At 33.5% G+C, this 24,780-nt stretch overlaps 1 protein-coding gene across 2 annotated transcripts in view; it reads left to right on the top strand.

Annotated features, from left to right (window-relative positions):
• The window catches only part of LRP1B (LDL receptor related protein 1B), a 1,894,725-nt gene that overhangs the window by 1,124,909 nt on the left and 745,036 nt on the right, over nt 1–24,780 (top strand). For both annotated transcript variants that reach the window (XM_032286208.1, XM_032286207.1), the window contains exons 15-16: nt 7,924–8,046; nt 19,372–19,512. In XM_032286208.1, coding sequence (XP_032142099.1) covers nt 7,924–8,046; nt 19,372–19,512 — 264 coding nt within the window. The remainder of the gene's footprint in view (nt 1–7,923; nt 8,047–19,371; nt 19,513–24,780) is intronic.

Below are 24,780 nucleotides of genomic sequence, written 5' to 3'. Positions count from 1 at the left end.
AGTTTAAAAGAAAACTGTTGAAAAATTGAAGATGCATTATACAAGAACAATATTATATTAAAAGTATTGTATATTTATCTGATTCATTTCAATGTATATTTAAGGAATATGTAAATTTTTTAGATGACACAGAAGTAAAAGCATGTATAACAATATCCATGTCTTCTTAAAATCATATAATATTATATTATGTTTTTTTTGTGGGAGTTATTAATACTTATTAGGACATCTACACATAGCATTACTTAGAATTTAGGTATTTTGATTTGCAGTGGCTTTGAAATTAAAAGAAAATAATTTAGGTATTGAACAAAGAAAACAGTTTAGTAAATTATGTGGTAAATTTTTTACGAGTCTAAATAGTCATTGTTCCTTTTTTAAATAGAGATATCCTTGTAAAAATTTAATGAGCATGAAGTTCAATACCTTTAAGATGAATAAATTATATTCTGAATATCCTAACACATATGCTATCAATAGGAAATTAATCTAGTAACAGAGTTTTTGAAGATATTTTGGCTAAAACAGCGATTCTAAAGTGAACTATCTCATTCAAAAGCTTCAGATTTTTTACCCCATTATATTAAAATGTCTTCATTGGGATACAAATGAAATTGTATAAAATAATGGAAATGTATAAAATGAGAAATATCAATAGCTATAAAAGATGAAATTATCTTTTAAAATAATAAAACTAAAATTATTTGGATGGCACAAGCAAAGCTATGGACAAGAAATAAGGAATAGTGATAATTGCCTGGATAGATTAAAAGGTAATATTTTGTTATATTCATATAAACCCTGCACCCCCAGCACACTACCATAGTTTGCCTATACTCACAGGAGCCCAGGCTATTAATAGGAACAATCCTTTTTATATTTTGAAGGATCTAGTTTTCAAGGTTATAGTTCTCTCTAAATTCACAATCTAACCTTTTCATGATCACATTTTCCATTTCCCGTCTCTTTAGAATTGTTTTTCTTGAATGTCATTTCTAAATTTCCCTCACCAAAGTCCATAACATTTTTATCATCTTCAGATTCTTTAAGCTTCCAGTTGCTTTAGTGAGTTGTTGAAGTAAATGCAACACATGTAGTGATAAATACCTTGGGCTTAAATCCGGGTCCTAACATCTTCTTTTGAAACTTTGGACTCATGGTGAAACATTTAACAAAAATAAAAAATATTTTCTTCATAAAATTTCCATGATGGTTAAATAGCTATTTGTTATATAAAAGCAAAACTTACGTAGCATTGTACCTGACAAATTATAATAGGCAATTTGCCCCTACAATTTCTCTAAACAGGAAGCATTTGTTTTTAATGTTACCGTATAAATAGGCATTTTAAATAAATATTCAATGGAATAATGTATCACAGTAATACACAATGAAGTACATAACTCTGATAGAGAATATTTTTGGTGTTCTGAAACGTGTCATTGATGTTTAATAGTGCAATGTTATTCCTTAGATAGACAATGGCCTTTTAAAAGTGGCTTTTCCCATTTTAATTAAAGGGATATTAAAATAACTGAGCTCTGACTACTAAATTATTTTTCAATTTTTATTGTAGAAACCATAATGTTTTGTCTTACTGAGTGAATGTATTGAGAATAATTGATAATTTTTTATTAACTTAGGTGAATTAATCAATTGATTTTTCTACCACTTCTTCATATACCTAAGGATTATTTAGTACTTAACTATATGTTTGAACAAGCAACAGAATATGGAAAGGATTCCAGGTTAACACCATTTTTTTCTCAGTCAAGGGACATTGTTATTAGATAATCTACTTGTGTTCTAAATTTTTAGTATCTTTTACTACATTGATCAAAGCCACTGAATTATAAAGCAAAATGCATTCAGATTAGTTTAGATATGGGTAGTTTGTCTTAATTATTACAATTTTCTCTCAATGGTGTTACTCTTTGCATCTTTTGAACATTAGATATTAACATTTGAAAATAGATGATCAGTGCACCATAAATGTTGGTTTCCTATTGTCCTGTTAGACTGTTTTTATTTTTTATTTTTTGGTATGGATAAAGTTTAGCGATTGAATAGAAAACCAAATCTCTAAGTAGTAAATATCTCCTTTTCTTAATGGAATAAGAAAAGCTGGCCTTAAGTAGCCATATAGTCTCTCTCTCTCTCTGAGAGAATACAAACTGTATGACTTTATATATATATAGTATATATAGACTATTTTATTTATATATGGCTTTAATACATGGGGATAGATAGTATTAATACACACACACACACACCCCTGACGAGAACACCATGAAAAATATTCAAGAATGATAATAATGTAATATCTATTCAGTTTAGGTTCAGTGTCAGAAAATTAGTGAACTAATAAGATCCCACCTCACACTTCATATTAGAAAATACTTGTCCCCAGCACTTTGAGAGGCCGAGGCGGGTGGATCACGAGGTCGAGAGATCGAGACCATCCTGGTCAACATGGTGAAACTCTGTCTCTACTAAAACTACAAAAAATTAGCTGGGTATGGTGGTGCGTGCCTGTAGTCCCAGCTACTCAGGAGGCTGAGGCAGGAGAATTGCTTGAACTCAGGAGGCGGAAGTTGCAGTGAGCCGAGATCGCACCATTGCACTCCAGCCTGGGTAACAAGAGCAAAAGTCCGTCTCAAAAGAGAAAAAAAAAAATAAAGAAAATACTTGTCAATGGCTGGGCATGGTGGCTCACACCTGTAATACCAGCACTTTGGCAGGCTGAGGGGGGTGGATTACCTGAGGTTGGGAGTTCAAGACCAGCCTGGCCAACATGGTGGAACCCTGTCTCTACTAAAAGTACAAAAACTATCCAGGTGTGCTGGTGGGTGCCTGTAATCCTAGCTACTCGGGAAGCTGAGGCAGAAGAATCGCTTGAATCTGGGTGGCGGAGGTTGCAGTGAGCCCAAAACATGCCACTGCACTCCAACCTGGATGACAGAGCAAAATTCTGTCTCAACAAAAAGAAAAAAAGAAAAGGGAAGAGACTTGTCATATGACTTGGAATATACCAGCTAATTTTAGGAAGGTAGATATAAATAAATAACATACTAAACAGAAAGCTACCTCTAGGAAAGAATTATTAAGTAACTCTTAGGGAATTAGCATCAAGAAGTTTTTCTCATATACTACTATTATTTCTACTGTTAAAATTTGTAAGCTTTCCTTTTTCATTAACATTGGATATCTAGAACAAATTTTTAAAGCTTTCTTCTGATATTCTTCATGTAAAGATCAGCAATTGTGTAAAATAACAGACTTTCCTTTTCATTTTCTAGGTTCAAAAGCACACTTTGATTTTGTGCACATTTTGGGGAATGAGATAATCAAAACTAAGTAATATTTTAGTAAGCGTTGATTAAATTCATCCTATAGTTTTATGACGAATAGAAAATATTTATTAACTAAGAAATAGCTGTAACTGTTAAAACTACCAGGACGTGAACTAAGCATTGCTATTTAATTCTCAAAACATATATTTAAAATAAGTACTGTCGATTTATATTTTACATATGAGGTGTGGCCACTGGTCCTCAAGAAACACAGTGAGTCAGGGATAAAACTGAGATTCAAATTCAGGTCTGACCACAAAATACTTTTCCTGTGATTAATTTGTGTAGCCAATTTAATGTCTTAAAATTTTATAACTACTATACTTTTAGATAGAAAAAGAATGTGAATATTCTTTGGTCATTGTAATTTTATCACTGATGAATTTTGTATTCAAATATATATTTTTAATATAAAGTTCACCTTGACTACTTTTATAGAATCTGGGATTTAGAGATTTTAGGTTACACAGCGCTAGTATAGCAAACATAGCAGTTTTCATTTAATATATGACATATTTATTAATCACATTGTTTTATAGGTTAAATAAGCTTTTGGTTTGGTGATAGGGCCATCATCACAAAATTTTCTTTCTTTTAAAATTTCCCATTTTTGAGATAATTACCAAAAACACCCCGAAACTAAGGAGTCTCTTAATATAGATATACACATACCTTTATATAAGTGACTTCATAGCAAGTCAAATATAAATATAATCTTCAATGTGCATCTGATTCTGAAAGAGAGAAAAAGGCATGAAACATTTTATCCTTTCCTCAGATTGACTAACATCATTCAAAGTCAATTCTTCTGAAATTATGCTAGATTAAATGCACAATTCTCTGGCCTCAGGATCTTACTCTACCAGCCTTTATCTAACTTTTGGAATAAATGGGTTAACTACTGTCCCTTCTAAACTAGAAGCTCAAATATCTTCACATTAATTAGAAAAAAAAAAGAGAATCCCCATAGTTTTACATGTTTTGTATTAACTGCAGCAAATTCTCACTTTGCATATAAGACACTGAGTAGTCAAGAGTCCTGAACACATATAGAAATGGAGGTTTCTTTGTTACACCATTTTGAAGAAAATTCAGAATAAGGGAAGACTGACACAATGTAATTCCTTTGTGTTGGTTTCTGTATTCTCTCATTTGCTCAATAAAAGATATTTTATTAACAAAGTTAAACTTCTAAGGACTAAAAACATTGAGATGTTAATATAGGCTTGTGAAATGTTTTCACATATTATTTATGTCTTTCCTACCATTCTTTGGAAGTGATATCTATCCACATAGATGTACTCCAAATTATTGTTCTTCTCATTCAAACTGCTAACTAAAAGTTACATTCACCACTTATTAATTTAACTAATGTTTATGAAACACACTCTGTACCAGGCACTATTTGTAAAGTGGAAAATAATTTCGCTTCTGGAAGGCACAAGATTAGAGAAAAAAAAGACAAACTTTTTGATCAAGCCAGATGGCCATCTTAAACTAGATATTGAAAGCTATTCTTCATTTGCTTTCCTTGCATATTTGACTTTTAAAAACTATCTGCTTCCTAATAGTAACAGACTTTTGTTGGTTTTTGTATGTTATATTTAGTATGTCTTTTTTGATATAATTTTGTTTTATCATATATAAATAAGTTAGCATTTGAGAGCACAATTTTAGATCAAGAAAATCTTATTTCTAATTGTTTATAAAGAATTATGATAATCATAATGATTATCTAGAAATGATAATTTCATAAGAATTATTTCCTACTTCTACATATTGGTAGTGTCAGACTCTCAAATATCCAGCATTCCCATCTTTAAATGAGATAAAAACTTTCTTGTCATTTTATTTAAAAATTGAATAAAATATAATGTATATGTAAGGTAACTAGCTCTGAGATTGATTGTAAATTTTCATTAATAGCAGCTATTAATATGTTAATAATTATTTTATTGATATTTAGGTATAAAAATTTTTTAGCACTGTGTTTGAAAAGTAGTAACTTAAACATGTTTTAAAGAAGATATTTCCACATAAAATATTTTTCTAGCTGTCAGAACTTCAAAAAATAATATCTTATAAGCTCTATCTGGAACATATTAAAGTAATGAAATTCAGAAATATGTTGGGTCACTATTAAAAAAGTCCTAAGTCATTCTGAGGAGAGATATGAAATTATTCAAATTAATTTAAATTTTGGATTTCTATCATGACAGAACAAACAGCCAATTCCTCTCTCTTAATATGTAGTATTCACAGAAAAGAAATATATTTCAAAGTTTGACTAATGCTAATTTATTTTTAAATACTTAAATTTCATATTTATTTAGAATGGTATGAGGCACACCAATGAATTAAAGAATATGATATTTAGCATATAATTTCAACATTTCAAAATGTTGTCAGTAATTTCTTATTTCTCACTGCTTAAATTCTTTATACATTTCTCAAAATATGTTGCATTAGTTCTAATTTTTCCAGAATCTGAATGCTATTAAAATATTAAATATACAATTTAATCCTGTACAGAATGTGTACAACATAGAATAACTGTGCATCCTATGAAGCATTGCATTTTTATTCCATGGTCATGGAATAAGCATGACCTTATGTGGAAGCTGCTTAAAGCATTTATGCATTTCCTACTGGAAAAACTGTGTACTTAATTACCCTCTGAGTTCAGAAATTGATACTGTAGCATGAATTATTAGCTGTCTTGGCTTTCATATGTATTTTAAATTTGTTATAAACACAGTGAATTAAATTTATTTTTCAGAATAATGAAATGATAATGTACTTTAGGTCATTTCTTCTGATCTGTGGGTACCCAATGATAACCTGTGGTAATGTGTTGAATATTTATTGCATACAGGGGCATTTTAGAGTTTTTCTCTCACTTCTTATTAACCTCTACATAACGCATCCAAACTTTGAGGCTCACAATCTCAACGTAGTCTGTCACTTCAATCACACTTTCGGTATTTGCACTTTTAATCGTTTTATTCTCTTATTGTATGTTTCTAAGTAATTAAAAGCTCTTTATTTTTAGTGTTTGAGTAAAATCTTCTGATATAATCAAAATGTTATTTTTTGATACTTTGAAACTTCAACATAGTATAAAATGATCCTGAGATTATATTACCTATTGGATTGCTAGTGTTGAGTTCTTTTTAAAGTTTGATACATTTTTAGGTAAGTATAGTCATACATGTTGTAGATCTGGTTCTGTCAGTGATGGACTGCATGTATGGTGGTGGTCCTATAAGGTAATAATAATGTGTATTTACTGTACCTTTTCTATGTTTAGATATAGAAATTATATATTATTGTGTTATAATTGTTTACAGTATTCAGTACAGTAACATGCTGTGTACAGGTTTGTAGCCTAGAAGCAATAGGCTATATATCATATAGTCCAGGTGCCCAGCCGGCTCTACTATCTAGGTTTATGTAAGGATGCTCTATGGTGTTTGCACAATGATGTGATTACACATTTCTTAATATGCATGCCCCTTGTTAAGTGACACACGAGTGTAAATATGCTTTCTTCCTTGCCTTTCCAACCTGTAAGGCTAAATGGCAACCTAAATTGTATTTATTCTTACCAACACCTTTACAGTGGTTAAAGGATTACAGCTAGATAGGAGGAATAAGTTCCGATGTTCTATACCAATGTGGGATAATTATAGTTAATGATGATATATTATATAGTTTCAAATATCTGGAAGGTGGATGTTGAATGTTCCCAACACAAAGAAATAATAAATGTTTGAGATTATGGACATGGCAATTACCCTGATCTGATCACTATACATTACATTTACTGAAACAGCACTATGACTATGAACAATTGTTACTTGTCTGTTTTAAAAAATTACTCAATTTTATCTGAGAGTCTGCAAGGGTGCCTCACATACATTCATGAATAACACCTTAATGAATTTCTTCTCATGCCTGATTAATTGATATCTGTTGTATACCTCATTAGCACCTCTGCTCTTTAGATCCACCAGGAGAAGACTTTCACCCTTGTGAACTGCACATTTGCCTTATACCAGCAAGGCTGCTCATTTTTGAGCCTTCACAGATGTCCTGTGATTTCTGGAGTCCTCAATACGCTGACTTTCCGGCATACACTACACAAGAGAAAAGAATACCCCACCCTTGTTCCCAGCACTCGTTTACTTTCTGTTCACTGGGGATCCAAAGCCACATTCTGAGAGCCAGCAGTCTACTTTCCAAAGAACTCAGACTTGAATACAATAGGCCTAATTTGGAAAATTATCCAAGACAGATACCATTCTGTTATCTTTCTCTTCCCTCACCTAGTACCTACCTTCACTCAGATCTCTATCTCCTCCAATTAAGGAGAAAATTCTCCTTATCTACCAATGCATCACACATTTTCAAATATTTTTGAATTTTGTTATGATTTGGCAGAAATCCTGACTATATTACTAAATATATAATATACATAGTCTATATATGTGTACCTCTATGTTCATCTCCTAGAAAGAACATGAATCAGAGTTCTCTGACATATGTAATCGCTTTCTTCCTCTTGCAGGTGACAATATGTGCCGAGTAAATAATGGGGGCTGTAGTACACTTTGCTTGGCTATCCCAGGAGGCCGGGTGTGTGCTTGTGCTGATAATCAACTCCTGGATGAAAATGGGACAACCTGCACATGTAAGTTCTTTTCATGTTACACTCATTGTTTATTGGGCTCTTCCTCAAGACTAGAAGCAGAAGAAACCAAAGGAATTAAAATGGGACTTAGAAAGAGAAATTTAGATAATTACTTAATTTTTTGGACTATAAATTAACTGGTTACTTTCAAATATATAGATGAATATTGACAATGATGGTGTTTTGTGGATTTCACTGCTATGCATAGTTTAGTAAAAAAAAAAAAAAATTCAATAAGCGTATGCCACACAAGCATAAGAGAACTTCGTTATAAGAAGTCGCAACTAAAAGTGTATTGTTGTCAATTAGATAGATGGTATGTTGACACACACCATAGGCCTCCAATAACTTTAAATGGCTTACTGACTCAGTTATCTATATTTGGTTGTAAAGAGCAAGGAAGGAGGCAAAAAGAAATTTACAGACTATCCAAATGCTGAATTAACTGGATTGATTGATCTAGATTAAAGGCAATTTTATTATGTTTTGCTGACATTTGTCAATTTATTGCATCTTATTATTCTTATATGACTTTTGAAATTTGTTCTTTCTACACCATGTGGTGTCCCTGAAGCACAATAACAGCAACAAGGCTGTGTTTGTATTGAGTACTATATAAAATTTTTAGAATGATTTAATCTTGAATTGTGTGTTAGAGTTCTTCAGAAGAACAGAGCAAATAGAATGTATAAAATACATAGAGAGAAGAAGATTTATTATAAGGAATTGCTTTGTGTAATTACAAAAACTGACGAGTCTTAAGATCTGCAGATGGAAAGCTGCAAATCCATGAGAATCCATGGTGTGTATCTAGTCCAAATGTCAGCAGGCTTGAGACCCAGGAAGTGCTGATGTTTCAGTGTATGTCCAAAGACAGGAAGACATCTATGTCCCTGTTCAGATAGTCAGGCAGGTGAAGTTTATTTTGCCTGTGAGAGGGTCAGCCTTTTTGTTAAACTCTGGCCAGCTGATTGGAGCAAGCTCACCCACACTACTGAGGACAGTCTACTTCATTCACTTTACTAATTCAAATGTTAATATCATCCAAAGCACTCTAACAGGCAGACCTAGGATAATGTGTGACCAAACATCTGGGCACCCCATGTCCCGGTCAAGTTGGCGTACAAAATTAATCATCACAAATTGCTAAATAAACATTTCATATATTTATTTTATCATTTATAATGATTGTCTCTTGCGAGAGAGGAAGGATAAGTGTAATAAAAAGAACTTCACTATATCCATAACATCTTCTCTCTTCTGATGAAGAAGATATATATATATATATATATATATATATATTTTTTTTTTTTTTTTTTTTTTTCTTTGAGATGGAGTTTCACTCATGTTACCCAGGCTGCAGTGCAATGGCGCGATCTCGACTCACTGCAACCTCCGCCTCCTGGGTTCAGGCAATTCTGCTGCCTCAGCCTCCTGAGTAGCTGGGATTACAGGCACGCACCACCATGCCCAGCTAATTTTTTGTAGTTTTAGTAGAGACGGGGTTTCACCATGTTGACCAGGATGGTCTCGATCTCTTGACCTTGTGATCCACCTGCCTCGGCCTCCCAAAGTGCTGGGATTACAGGCTTGAGCCACTGCGCCCGGCCAAGAAGATATATATTTTTAAAAGAATATTTAAGATTTAAGACATTTAAGAAAATATCTTAAAAATAAGAAATCCACTTTGAATGCCACTATTTAGAAATAAACGACTAAGAAATCTTAATGGAGTTTCAAGTTATTTTTACTAGTAGTGATAATAATCGTAGGCAAGATTTAGTGAATGCTTACACTGGTATGGATGTGACACTCTGTAGCACAGTTTGTGATTCTTATTAGTCTTTACAAAAACTATGTAAGGATGATAGTATTGCTATCTGCATTAGTCCATTTTTACACTGCTGATAAAGACGTACCTGAGACTGGGCAATTCACAGAAGAAAGAGGTTTAATGGACTTACAGTTCCACATGGCTGGAGAGGCTTCACAATCATGATGGAAGGCAAGGAGGAGCAAGTCACATCTAACATGGATGGTGGCAGGGAACAGAAGAGAGCTTGTACAGGGAGCCCACCCCTTTTAAAACCATCAGCTCTCATGAGTCTTATTCACTATCATGAGAACAGCATGAGAAAGAACTGCCCCCATAATTCAATCACCTCCCACAGGTTTCCTCGAAGGACAGATGGGAATTATGGGAGTTACAATTCAAGATGAAATTTGGGTGGGGACACAGCTAAATCATATCATTTAAATTTATAATTTAAACTTTCAGGCTAATTACTTTTCAAGTTTACATAGTAAGTACAACATTTGGAATTTAGAGCCCAAATTCTGTCATTTTTACTTAATATGAGCATAAGCATCTATTGTAACCAAATATCCTTGTAAATATAATTTTTAATGACTGCCTTTCAAACCATTTATTTTCTTTCTATAGTTGATGTTTGTGATTATTTATGATGCATTGTTATAGGTAATTGTCTGCCTCTGTTATGATTTATGACTTTTTATGTATTTTACCATGTAGATTATGTCCAATAGGTGTTACATCTTCTTTAGGTATTTGTAGTAATACCCTCAGTTTTAAATTATTTTATTATTATTTTGAGTTCCAGCTACTTGACATAACTTTTGTTTCCTTTCTGCTACTTTTTTCATCTTTCTCAATTTCACTTATTATAAAATTAGCATATCTGACCAAGAATATGATTTTGCATTACCAAATTAAGTCCTTTTTATAAAAATATTTTTGACATTTATATTTAGTTAATCAATTTTACAATATTTTAGGCATAAATCAGTATTTCACTACCCGTGTTGCTTAGTGCTTAAACTTTTAGCACTCCATTGTTTATTTATTCATTTTCACTGATGTGGAAAATATATCTTGAAATAACTTCTTCAAAAAACCTACATGGAATACAGTGAGACCCCTGTACTGAATTCTTACACTTTTTTTTTTTTAATCTCCTAACCAATATAGTATGGAAACCATTTACATAGTATTTGTCTTGTGTTAGGTATAATAAGTAATCTAGAAATGATTGAAGTATATGAGAGGATTTGTATAGGTTATATGCAGCAAATGTTGCACTATTTTATGAAAAGGACTTGAGTATCTATGGATTTTGGTATTTACAGGGGATCCTGGAATCAACCTCTATGGATATTGAGGGATGACCATATATATTGTTGAGTTCCCAATATGACTCATATGCCTTTTTATGTAAATAGCATTTCTTCTGAATATTAATTTGTAGCTGAACAAAATCTCCCTTCAAAATTCTACAAGTTTGCATCTATTGTATTGTGTAATTACATATTTCAGAACACAAATATGAATTTTACCTTTCTAGTAAGGTTTTTTTTTTTTCTTTAGTAATAGAACTTTGTAAATTTCCCATAATTTGATTTCTGTGGAAGACAGTTCTCAGAGGTAAACTTCCTCTGAGTCACCAGGTGATTTTTTCCATTTGTTTATTCTGTGGTATTATTTTAAGTCTCATTTTATTGTTTACCATCAGAACAGGAAGACACCTATCAAGATCCACAGTTTGCCTACAGGCAAGGATTAAGTATGACTTTGAACAACTTAAAGTCTGCCAAGCTGGCTGCCAGGCTGAATCTTATCTTAGTTATTGGGAGAAAAATATGTTTTATGTCTACATTTGGGGGTTTAATTTTTCAGTTTCTACCAAGGAATCTTTTAAAATTGTTTTCCTGGCGTAAAAATGGAATTTTCTGCTGGCCCAATCTAATGACTGACATTTTGAAAAGATGAAATGTATATGTATGTGCACATGCACATGCATGCACACACAGACATGCACAGTTGCTTTCATGGACTTCTACGAGGTCTCATCATGCCTTTGTTCCACCCATAAACTTGCTCTTAAAGATGGGAGCAAGCACAATAAATGCTCTTATTTTGGTAGGTACAGACCTTATAGTCTGTGCTGCAGGAGCAAAGGATCACTCTGCCTACCTACAGATGGACAGGCTTATTCAATTTCCAATGGCATAACTTAGAGGGACTCATAAATAAATACTTAAATATAATTCTACTGGCCTTGCAAAAAGTGAAAATTCCCTTACAATAGTGCCAATAGAATGATCAAGAAGCCAAATTCTCAGATCTGGTAAGTTTTAATTTTTGTTCCTTGTCTTTGTAGGAGGTTACAGGAGGGGACTTGCATTCATCAGATACCAATATTTGAATAGTATTTTGAGGTCAAAATTTTCCACTTAGTATTTTAATTTCAATTATGTGGATCATAATTATGTGGATCATTGGCCTTCAAATTATATTTTCTATTTCTTTCATTCTTATGCTCCATTAAAATTATATGGGTTACTTTTAATACATCTGTATTGATATTGATATAGGAAAGATATTGATAGACTGATAAATAAATGAAAAAACAGTATTGTAGACTACAGGCAGAAAGACAAAATAGAGGAAGAACACTGGCAATATAAAAGTGAGCTGGAATAAGCAGAAGTAAAGCATAAAGAATTATCATTAAAAAATATATAGGAAGTAAAATCCTGCAAAGATTTTATCATGATGTACATGAATTGTTATGATTTGTATTGGTTTCCTATTTACATGTACATTCTTGTGGCTCAAAAGAAAATGAAAGATGAGTTAAAAATCAGTGCTTTGTGAGTGTAAAGCTTGCTCCTTTGGCCCACAGTGCAAGTGGAATGTAGGAAGCAAGGCTCATTGGGGTACACACTGACCTATTCTCTAGTCCCTGAGGAGAAGCCTGTGGCACCTCTATCTGTACTTGTAATACACACATCTAAAGCACTCCTATGACATATTTTGAGTATCACCAAGTCAATGGCAAATGCTTCTCCTCACATCCACTTAAGCCCCTGAGACTAAAAAATTGTCTTAATTTCTCACTTTTATATTTTACTGACTGTTTCATCTCATAGTTACATCTTGTATTTTGATCAAGCTTGTCCTTTATGTCTATTTTGACAAGGTTCACCTGTGTTTAAATATCATGGTGGGAGAGGACACACAAAGATATTTGCTTGAGTACTGTACTCTCTTAGAAATGGCCCTGTCTGGCCAGGTGTGGTGCCTCACACCTGTAATCCCAGCACTGAGAGACTGAAGCTAGAAGATTGCTTGAGTCCAATAGTTCAAGGCCGGCTTAGGCAACCTAGTGTGACTTTGTCTCTTGAAAAAAGAAAAAAATATTAGCGAGGCATGGTGGTGCACGCTTGTAGACCAAACTACTCAGGAGGATGAGGTGGGGGCTCACTTGAGCCTAGGAAGCTGAGGCTGCAGTGAGATGTGATTGTATGTGCCACGGCTTTCCAGCCTGGATGACAGAGCAAGACCCCATCTCAAAAATAAATAAATAAATAAGTAATTAAATGGACCTGTCACCTTCTCCAAATCCACAAATGAGTTTTCAGTATTCTTTTTCCTCAGCAGTGACTACCAGTACTTCTTTTTATTTATTTATTTATTTATTTTTTGTATCTCTGACCTTTCATCCTTACTCTACCTTATTTAGTTTCTTTCTTGCCATAACTACCAAACCAAAAACAACAAAATATATTCAGTAGTTTCTTGGAAGCCACACATACAAATATATTAAAAGGAACTCTAGCTGAACACACACTTCAGTAGCACAGAAATGATTCAGATTGATGCTTAATTATGGAAAAAAAAAGATAAGATGTATTTATATTGAAATAACCCAGGCTATCACTGCATATCTCCATGTAAATAAAAATTAAATGACTGTGGCTTGTAAGGAAATACTATATACAATGTTGTTTACAAAGCCGATGTTAGAAAATCTGTTATCATGGTTGTACACATGTGATTTTACACCTGGTGAAAGTTAGAGGAATTTCTTTTCTGAGACTATTGGTTTCTTTCTAATATCTATAGTTCATAGATGAACTAACCCCAATGCAATAGAAAGGAAAAGAAAGAAGAAGATTATGTCTATATTCATTGCACTAAACAATGTTAAATCAACAAGAATAAGTTCTTATTTGAGAATTTGTATTTGAATTTGGGTGTTAAAACTTCTGCTATACCTTCTAATACGCTGTAACTTGCCTAGGTTCCTTTCAAATGTATTAGAAAATATTTAGGGAAATAATATAGTAACTCACTTTATGCAAAGAAAGAACCCAAGTATGTTTTTTAGAAATTATTTCAGTTCCTTTTTATTTAATTGTAAAGGTTTTTAAAGGATATGTTAGCTGTAGTTTGCAGATGAAAAAAAACTGCAGACAACTACAAATGGATTTCATGGTTGCAGGGCACAGGAGTGCAAAGGAAATATCAGTATGCCAGTAACCTCTCATTAGTGCTGATTCTCCTGGTTGTCTGGTTTAGTTCAGTTAGATTATAGTCACATAAACTGGAATTAACTGGACTAACTTTGTAATCTGAGTCAAACAAGCAAAATAAAGTTGCAACCATTGTGACATCCTGGTTTCAGTCATCCTTGTTGAATTGATATCAGATGTACAAAAACCCACTGACAAATGTTCAGGCTGTACTAAACATCCATGACTGTTTCTCAATAAACTTGCAACATAAGGCTATGCCAGAAAAAACATGTACCCAACAGAAAAATATTGACATGCTACATGATTGATTAAGGATGAATTCTAATGCCATTTATGGAAGGAATCAAGAATGAGAGTAGGCTGGACTCTGTCTTTTGAATCTTGTGCGTCATGGTCAAATCCTCTCACAACTAGAAATGATGTTGGGTATAGCATAGTAACTTGGAACTTACTACCCCTGAGAAGCATGTGTAAAGCTGGGTGATCAATTACGAAGCAAACCTTATATTTCTCTTGACACGTTTGTAGGGAAAAAAAGTCACAACATAGAATATTAATAAATGAGAATATGAACAATCACAAAAAGTAAATTAGATTCCAAAGACAGTGAGTCACTATTAACAACATCAAAAAACTCCATCAAGATTATTGTGTCTAAAGTAAAGAAACAGTAATTCTTTAATTCTTCTTTAGCATCCTAAAACAAAAAGGCAGAATTTTTCAGTGTGCCTCACTCCCAGGAGAGCAACTTGAACTTTGCAAAAACATTGGTTATCCAAGGGACAGCATTGCACAATTATGTGTCAATGGTACTCTGTGACCCTTATCATCTTCTGGAGCTCCAGATATATTCCTCTGTCAGGAACAGGGCTTCACTATGGTGAACTATTTATCTGCTTGGCTGTGACAAGCCTTATGTTCTAGGATATATGCAATCTAATGTGTAGTAAAAAGTTTAAGGCAGTAAAAAATTTAGAAGCCCATCCAGATGAATATTTATGGCCTTCTGTGCTTAGGAACTCACAGAAGATTATGTACCACTTAGGTTGGCTGCTCAGAAGACCACTCTATCTAATGAAAGGTCATCCTGTTATGTTCTAAAAGAGAAAAATCAAAACCTATAGCAGCAGTTTTCACATAGTTGTCTTCCAGTAAAAGCAAGCTTACATAAAGAGATCCAGCAAACCACAACTTCAAGTTTTCTTTTTGGTTCTTTTCTCTCTTCCTGCTTAAATAAAGAAGGAATAAGAGATTCTGGATTCTCAAAATAAAGAAACAAACAAACAAACAGAATGGTTAAACAAATAAATGTTTCTCAATATTAGATAAGCAGAAACAAGAAAACTTTTAATTTTATTTTATATTTTGCCATGGAACAAATGCTGTTATGACTTACTTATCATAATTCTGATGCACTTGACAGTAAAGCATTAACTGAGGAAGAAAATTATTTTAGAATGGGTCGCCACAGTGGATTTGAAAAGAGAAAAAGCAAAGTCAGAAGCATCAGCACTTGTTTATGGATGCCACAGATTATTAAACTAAGGTCAGCAATATGTCTTGAATCTGGTAGTACAGCTGAGTTCCCAGTTTGAGATAATTGAAACTAAAATTTGAAAAAAAGTTAATTAACAGCATTTCCTCCTTCCCATCATTATAATCTGGACATTAAATCCAGCCAGTTTTGCCAAAGAAAAAAAATAAATCAGAAATTCTTATTTTGTAGTGCCTTGGAGACTCATGCATAGGCCTTCTGATTTCATTGCTCTCACAGCAGGTACACAGGATGTGTAAGAACTAATAGTTCCAAGACAAGTATACCATGATTCATGTTATTTTACTTTTCATCTTGGTTAAATTATAGGATTATTTATTACTTTGTCAATTTCTCATTGGTGAAATCATACTGTAGTATTTTTACTAGAATTGGTTCTGGCAGTAGAGTTAGGGTTTTGTATCCATTTTCAAATGCATAGTTCAAAGCACAAATCTGAAGTAAAGTGTGCAATTCCAGCACTTACTAATATACTAAAAGCAATTTTTGGCTGTGCTCAAACACCCAAGTGCTATGTAGATTCAGTCACATTATGCATTGGAATAAAATAATCTATACAGAACTTCATATATTCATCCTTTTAAATGTAGGTGGAACTTTTTCTCTCTTCTTTCTCTCTACATATATTTTGTCTTTATCTTTTATTTATTTTTGTCTTTGTCTTTTATCTTTTTGTTTTTTTGAACTTTATCCATGTTCTTGGGTGATGGAAGAATAGAATTAGCTGCTTAGCCAGTTGAAGGGAAGTGGTATTCCTGAGGGCTTTATACAGCCCCACAAGTAGAATCTCTCACTACAATAACGCCAATATCTGTTAATGCCAGTTATCAATCAACAAATAATTTTGAGCATAAACCCTACACCTAGTTCTGTTCTAGGTAGCATTCCTTCCTATATGCGAAATTGTCCTTTCTACAATCAATAAGCTTCTTAAGTGGATACATTATAATTTGTAAAAATTGGTTATAAAATAAATGGTTGGTAGAGACGTTTGCAAGGTATACAAAGAATACTAATCTTATGTAAGTTAGCAGACTGCCTTAGCTATCAGCTGGGGTTCGATGATAAATGATATTGCCATCTAGTGCCACCTTGTTAGGTTAATGCTGGGAAAACGACCATGCATTTTGAACTTCTAAGCTGCTATCTTATCTAGATTACCACATAGCACATTAAATGTTTTATTTATAATCTATGTTGTTAGCTTGAAAGTAACCTGTTTTCTATCATCATGATCCTGATAATCGGCATTGATAATGTGATTTCCTTGTGATATAACTACTGATTACATCTGGAAGGCTTAAGCAGGGCTAGAATTATAATTAATTATGCTTTATGCCTTGGGAGAATTTGGAAATCAGAGCCTAGGATAAAAAAGAAAAACCAAAAGTTTACTATTATGTCAAGAACAATGAAGAATCTGAGATTTTACCTTGATTACAAGCTAGCATGTTAGCCTGCTAGAGATTCATGGATTCTGGTGGAAGACACACAATTCCTAGATCAGACACAAAGGATTTTATCACTCATGCCACAGCAAGCCACATAACATTCATGTTTACAACGGTTCGCTTTGACACGCCCCCCTCTACCTTTTCACAGTCCAGGAAACACAAATAATTTACTTTAACCATCGCCACATATTCTCTTCTCCTTCTAGACTATTTAATCCACTTAGATATAGAAGAATAGTAAGACTAAATTTGTGAATAAATTCCACTTAACTGAATTCCTAACATTTGTTTGGAGAACCTGGAATACATGGAGAAAAAACGCTGCATAGAATCCCAATACATAAAGAGATAGTTTTGATTAACATGATACTTCCAGAATCCTTAAGTAAGCCTAAGTTTTTCTCCTACATGCATACCAGCAAAGTGATTATAGCCATCAAAGTTGTGTGCTATTGCATTATCTTTTTATTTTAATTAATTCTATGTACTTATTTATGAGATGGAGGTAGTAAAATTCTTTGCCACATATGCCTTATAAGTTATCATAATGATCAATTAAGATTATGAATGAAAGCTCTTTGTAAAGCAAAACTACAAACCCAGAGTAAATATAAAGCGGTATTGTATTATTGTTGTTAATCTTGTTGTTACTTTGGTCAGTGTTGCTTAAAATAAATCTCCAAAGTTCTTAGTTGTTAAAAGTCAAATAAAATATAAAGATACATCTCTCTACTTAAAATGTTTTATTTGGGAAGTAATAATTGCAATTTGGGGCATACCCACAGACTAGATAAGCTTCTGTATGGCAAAAAAACAAAAAGAAGGTTGGAAGATTTCTAAAAAGCAAAAATGTTACCTATTGTTTTGCAAGAAAGCTTATTGGTACTATTAAAGTTTTGGGAGCTCAAAAACTCTGATTGGTGAGTGACAGAAGTGGGTAAAACTGGTCTTATAGCTGCAGCAGGTTGTTTCAGGAGCTATTCAATATAACTGCTTTCAAGTTTCAAGCAGCTCCAGCAGCCAGGCTTGCAGAGAGTTGCATTCTTGCAGCATAATGTGTGCCCTGAGTGCTTTTTTCCTCTTCACGTCTCAGTAGTGTTTTAGTGGTACATGGTAAGAATGACCCAATTTACATGATGGACTTTCACACAATAGAATACTTGTGGCTAGGAAAATTTTAAATATTTTTATTCTCAAAGATGGCTGTCATCACAATGTTTCATATTTTCCTTTAAGTTAAATGAGAAAAAATTTTGTTATTATAGCAAAATTTGTTTGTGTGTTAGATTATAGTAAGCTTTATGAGTATCACATATTTTTGAATTTAAGATATGTAAAATTTTGCGACATTATTTGTTTTGTATATGTTTAAGGTGTACAAATAACGTTTTAACATACAGAGTGAAATGCTTACTACAGTCAAGCTATTTAATATATCTATTATTTCTCATAATCACTCTCTAGTGCGTATATGTGGTAAGAGTACCTACAATCTTCCCTCAGTAAATTTCCAGTGCATAACACAATATTGTAACTATAGTCTTCATATTGTTCCTTGGATTTGTAGATATATTCATCCTACATATCTGCCATTTTGTGCTCTTTGACCTATATCTCTTCTTTTCCTCTCCACTACCACTCTATTTTTTATGTATTTAACTTAGAAACTGTGGTACACATACACACCCTTACCTATCAACGTGTGTGTATGTGTGTGTGCGCGCGCGTGTGTGTGTGTGTGTGTATAATGGAATATTACTCGGACTTTAGAAAAAGGAAATCCTATCAATTGCAACAACTTGGATGAACCTGGATGACATTATGCTCAGTAAAATAAGCCAGAGAAGTACAAATACTGCATGCCACTGGTATGTGGAATCTAAAACAAACAAAAAACTCTACAGGATTTAAATTTTAATGGACTGACTATAGCTAGCGTTGTTCATATACCATTTTTTTTTCTTTTTTTAACTCTAGTTAATCCTGGAGAGGTACTACCTCACGTATGTAAAACTGGAGAATTTCGCTGCAAAAACAGGCACTGTATCCAAGCTCGGTGGAAATGTGATGGAGATGATGACTGCCTAGATGGAAGTGATGAGGATTCAGTAAACTGCTGTATGTTCTCCTTCAATTCACCTAAAGCCTGTGTTTTCCTGAGTCTTTGAGTGTGTGAATTATCAAAGCAGTTTATGAAAATCTGAAAATACCTTTGATGCAAATTGAACTTAGTTTAATTTTTCAGTCATCCTTTCGCATAAAGATTAAACCCTAGTGTGCCTCCTTTGCATAGTTTCAAAGCAGTTTTTCTCATCCTTTCCCATCCTTCATATTATCATTTTAGTTGCTTTAGTAATTTTCTCCTTTTATACTCCGTGATATCAGCAACACCATGACACTGTCAGAGGTTGCTATAGGGAACCTCTTTGGATATTTTAATTTAAAGATTTGGAAAATCAATTTAAACTCCCTCAAGACAGAATTATTGGTACAGAAGGTCACGATCTACTCCACTGCTCCTTGGCAACAGAGCCTTGAAGAAAATCCAAGGAAACAGACATGGGTTTGGAACAAGTTACTATATAGCTTCACTGGCTCAGGGCATGGTAGGAAACACATATCGACACTCAAATCAAGGTTTGATTTTCCCCACTTTGGCTTCTATTTAGCTGTTTATCATTTGCTGGGATAAGAATGGTTTCGTGTTGCTGGTAGGCATAAGAAAATTTCTCAAGTATGTGTTAGGAAAATATTTTGGGAAGTACATTAAATAATATTTTAAAAATATATTTGATTACAGTCACTAGCTAAATGATTTTGAGAGATAGAAAATATTTTTGCTTTTTTTTTAAAAATTGTACTTTAGATTCTGGAGTACCTGTGCAGATCATGCAGGATTGTTGCATAGGTACATACATGGCAATGTGGTTTGCTGCCTCCCTCCCCCTGTCACCTATATCTGGTATTTCTCCCCATGTTATCCTTCTCCAACCTCTCTACCCCTCACTGCCCCTCCTCTAGTCCCCCCAAAAGACCCCAGTATGTGATGCTCCCTTCCCTGTGTCCATGTGTTTTCATTGTTCAACACCCAACTATGAGTAAGAACATGCGGTGTTTGATTTTCTCTTCTTATGTCTGTTTGATCAGAATGATGGTTTCCAGATTCATCCACGTTCCTACAAAGGACACGAACTCATTGTTTTTTATGGCCGCATAGTATTTTACAGTGTATATGTGCCACATTTTCCTTGCCCAGTCTATCATCAATGGGCATTTGGGTTGGTTTCAGGTTTTTGCTATTATAAACAGTGCCACAATGAACATATGTGTGCACGTGTCTTTGTAATAGAACAATTTATAATCCTGTGGATATATACCCAATAATGGGATTGCTGGGTCAAATGGAATTTTTATTTCTAGGTCCTTGTGGAAGCAAGGTCCACAGTGTCTTCCACAATGGTTGAACTGATTTACGCTCCCACCAACAGTGTAAAAGTGTTCCTATTTCTCCACATCTGCTCCACCATCTGTTGTCTCCAGATTTTTTAATGATTGCCATTCTAACTGGCATGAGGTGGTATCTCAATGTGGTTTTGATGTGCATTTCTCTAATGATGAGTGATGATGAGCATTTTTTCATATGGTTGTTGGCCTCATAGATGTCTTCTTTTGGAAGGTGTCTGCTCATATCCTTCACCCACTTTTGAATGGGTTTGTTTGTTTTTTTCTTGAAAATCTGTTTTATTTCTTTGTAAATTCTGGATATTAGCTCTTTGTCAGATGGGTAGATTGCAAAATTTTTTTCCCATTCTGTTGGTTGCTGGTTCACTCTAATGATTGTTTCTTTTGCTGTACCGGTGATCTGGAGTTTAATATTTTAAGTGAAAAGAAGGCATGTGTTGAATGAATCTATCTTTGATCTTTTATTTTGACCTAAGTACATTGTTTTTTAAAAATTGTTTTCTTTCAATAAATGACTTCTTTTAGTTCTGAACTAATGAGAGTCAGCTATAGCCCTTCATTTCCCTTTTTCAAAAAATTAAGAATATATAAATAAAGTGTTAAAGATCTTTTTTAAGAATGGACAGAATTAGTCTGGGCATCCATATTATTCAAACATTAATGCTTTCGGGCAAAAATCTAAAAAATATGGACTTTAAAAATATTTTCAAATTTATGTATTAATACATAATACATAAATTATAATAAATGCATAAATATAGCACTACATGTTCTCTTGATTTCCAGACTCAGGTCCTGGCTTTGACATTATGTACTTATTATTTTCAACCACATTAATATCTGTCCGGCAAAGTCTGAACCCACAAATAAAATTTTAGAATCTAAATTGGTATAATTAGTCAAGAGTTTTGGAGCGAGAGGAACATTTCGGCTGAGGGTAAAGAGTATTTTTGTCCTACTAATTTACATAAATGAGTATTATTTACTGACTAATTGCCTCACTCCTTGACTCACAATCAGAACTGTTATTTTTTTTAATTATTTTTAAGACTAATCAAGTGCAGTAGCGAAAGGGAAGGAAATAATAGAACAAGGAGTTTGATTTGTAACTGAGCGTGAACAGTCAATTGAGATAACTCACTATATTTGGGCCAGCCTATTTGTAGTTGTGATGAATGCTCCCTATATATCAGCTTCCTCTGTAGTCAACTTTAAATGCCTGAGCAGAGTACAAATATTGCATCTCAGTATTCATGTATTGGGTTCCTTAGGTGAATGCCTTCAACAGTGTTACTTGTATTTTCTAGCAAATTAACAAGAAAACTCATCTCCTCTATGGGTAGAGGGCGCATTGCATTTGTACTGTTAATTATAGTGTTAAAATTTCTAGTCAGTAATTTTTATCTTATTATCATCACTTTTCATTCCATCACCCAAATCATGGAGAACCAAATCTCCCCCACCGGAGAACTCTCTTTTACTTACAGTTCACACTCAATTTTATAAATAAATCCTATTTCTTCTACTTCCTAAATAATTATTATTTTTTTTTATATTTACCTCCTCTCAATTTTCATTGGCTAAATTATGTTCTCAGATTAATTCAAAAAATGTTTTTCTATTATCCCTGCCACTATTTTTCCCTTCACTTTAGCCCAGTTTCCACACCATTTTCAGAAAGATATTTATAGAATAAAATCTATTCTTATAATTTCAGTAACTGCATAGCCACAGGATAAATTTTAAAATCTGTTGACTCACATATAAAATACTTCCTGCTCTGTCTTGTATTTATATGTCTAATCTGTAATCTATCATGCATTCACTTACCCTTTTCATCCTTATCAAGTTGAACTATAAGTAAATCTCCAAAACATGTCCTATTTTTTTTCCTCTGCAATAATTCACTATTTTATGTCTATGGAATTCAACATAGTTTATCATTACCTTCTTAGGAAAATCTTTTCTGACTGCCAAAGAATCTTTTTCTCAATACAGCCATGTGGAGTTAAACATTCATCTCCTGTACAATTCTTTATTAGAGTAGTTGCCAAATCAAATTGCAATTACATGCTTACTTATTTGGTGCGTCCAATAGGTTCATATTTTCATGAGAAGACACCTTATGTTGTAGTGTTACGTAGTCTCTGGGTCTAGCACAGTGCCTGACACATGGATGAGTGGGTGATTCGATAAGTGAGGCAATAAGCAGTTACACACCTCTAACCACCTTCCAGCACTTTGATGTCTTCTCTAAGCATTGCAATGATTCTAAGCAACATTCTATTTCTGAGATCTCATGGTTAATATTCTAGTACCACACAGCTCATTTCAGAAGATTATTTTAAATATTAAACACTCGTAATCTGCAACCTTGAATTTTGTTATTCTACTTTCTATCCTTCAGTGTTTCAACTCCAAACCAAAAGGCGTTATTTATTATTTATTTTACTGGAGAAGATTGCAAAAGTCCTTGATTAAGCCTCACTGAAGTACAAATGTATAGTCTTGGTACTTTAAATTGTTGGCTCTCTAATGTATCAGATGACTTTTATTTTTCTCAGCAGCTATTCTTGCTGAAGTCCCTGAAGTGAGTAGAAAATGTAAATCATGCTCAAATATCAGAGAATATAAAGCTTTTCTCCCTGTTCATTTTTTCGCTATACATCAATAAAAACTTTCTAAAAAGTGATAAAACCACTTATCAACAAAGCTACTTTAAAGAAAAAGTGTTTTATAGAAACTTACTGGAAATGCACACGTTTGCTACGCAACAAACATGATAAAATGACAATTTTCTAAATTCTCAGTAAAATGAATATAAACGTTTGTTTTTATCATATGGAATTGCAACTACTGGGCATAAAGAAAATTACCCTAAAAACAGTGTTGAAATCCTGAAACACATACTGAAGAGCATGTCGGCTCAGTTAGGAATTTATCCTCTGGAATGGAGAAAAAAGAATCGTAGGACGTTAACTTTAAGATGCCCCCCCACCCCATTGTGCTTAGATATTGAAAGTTTAATCCTTAGCTGTACACAGCTTCCCAGACGACGATTGGCTGCTGCCTCAGTATTTTCTGTGGTTGCATTTTTATTTGTTTGTACCAGGGAAGGAAACTCATGATGATGTTTTTTGTTATTAAAATAATACAGAATCTCATAGTTAACATCAACTCTAGGTCACAAGTGATGCATTTTTCTTTTCTCTGCTTTCTTTTCCATTCCGAAGAAACATTGGACAGGAAGGAATAAAAGTAGGCTTATTTTAATCCCAGCACTTTTGGAGGCCGACGCAGGTGGATCATGAGGTCAAGAGATTGAGACCATCCTGGCCAACATGGTGAAACCCCGTCACTACTAAAAACACAGAAATTAGCTGGGCGTGGTGGCGTGCACCTGTAGTCTCAGTTCCTTGGGAGGCTGAGGCAGGAGAATTGCTTGAACTTGGAAGGCAGAGGTTAGAGTGAGCCGAGATCGCGCCAGTGCACTCCAGCCTGGCACCTGGCGACAGAGTGAGACTCTGTCTCAAAAAAAAAAAAAAGTAGGCTTATTTAATATGTTAAGAAATATTTGAATGGTTATGTTGTTTTTAAATAAAATATTTTTATATATATGACTAAATTATTTTTGATACATAATTGTTATATTTAGCATTATGATTTGAAGTTGATTTTAAATGTTCTTGGTCAAAATTTTTAAGTTGAGTCTCCAGTATAAGGAATGAGAAAACAAACGTAGTGATACAGTTGGTTTTATTTATTTAGTTAAATCTTTGAGATGGAGTTTCCCTCTTGCCCAGGCTGGAGTACAATGACCCGATCTCGGCTCACTGTAACCTTCACCTCCTGGCATGTGCCAGCACACCTGAATAATTTTTTGTATTTTTAGTAGAGATAGGGTTTCACCATGTTGGCCAGACT

Source organism: Sapajus apella, unplaced genomic scaffold, assembly GCF_009761245.1.
Source record: "Sapajus apella isolate SASKATOON/1434 unplaced genomic scaffold, GSC_monkey_1.0 scaffold18, whole genome shotgun sequence".
NCBI lineage: Eukaryota > Metazoa > Chordata > Mammalia > Primates > Cebidae > Sapajus > Sapajus apella.
The sequence above is the reverse complement of the archived record's forward strand: the minus strand, read 5'-3'. Positions and strand labels throughout refer to the sequence as shown.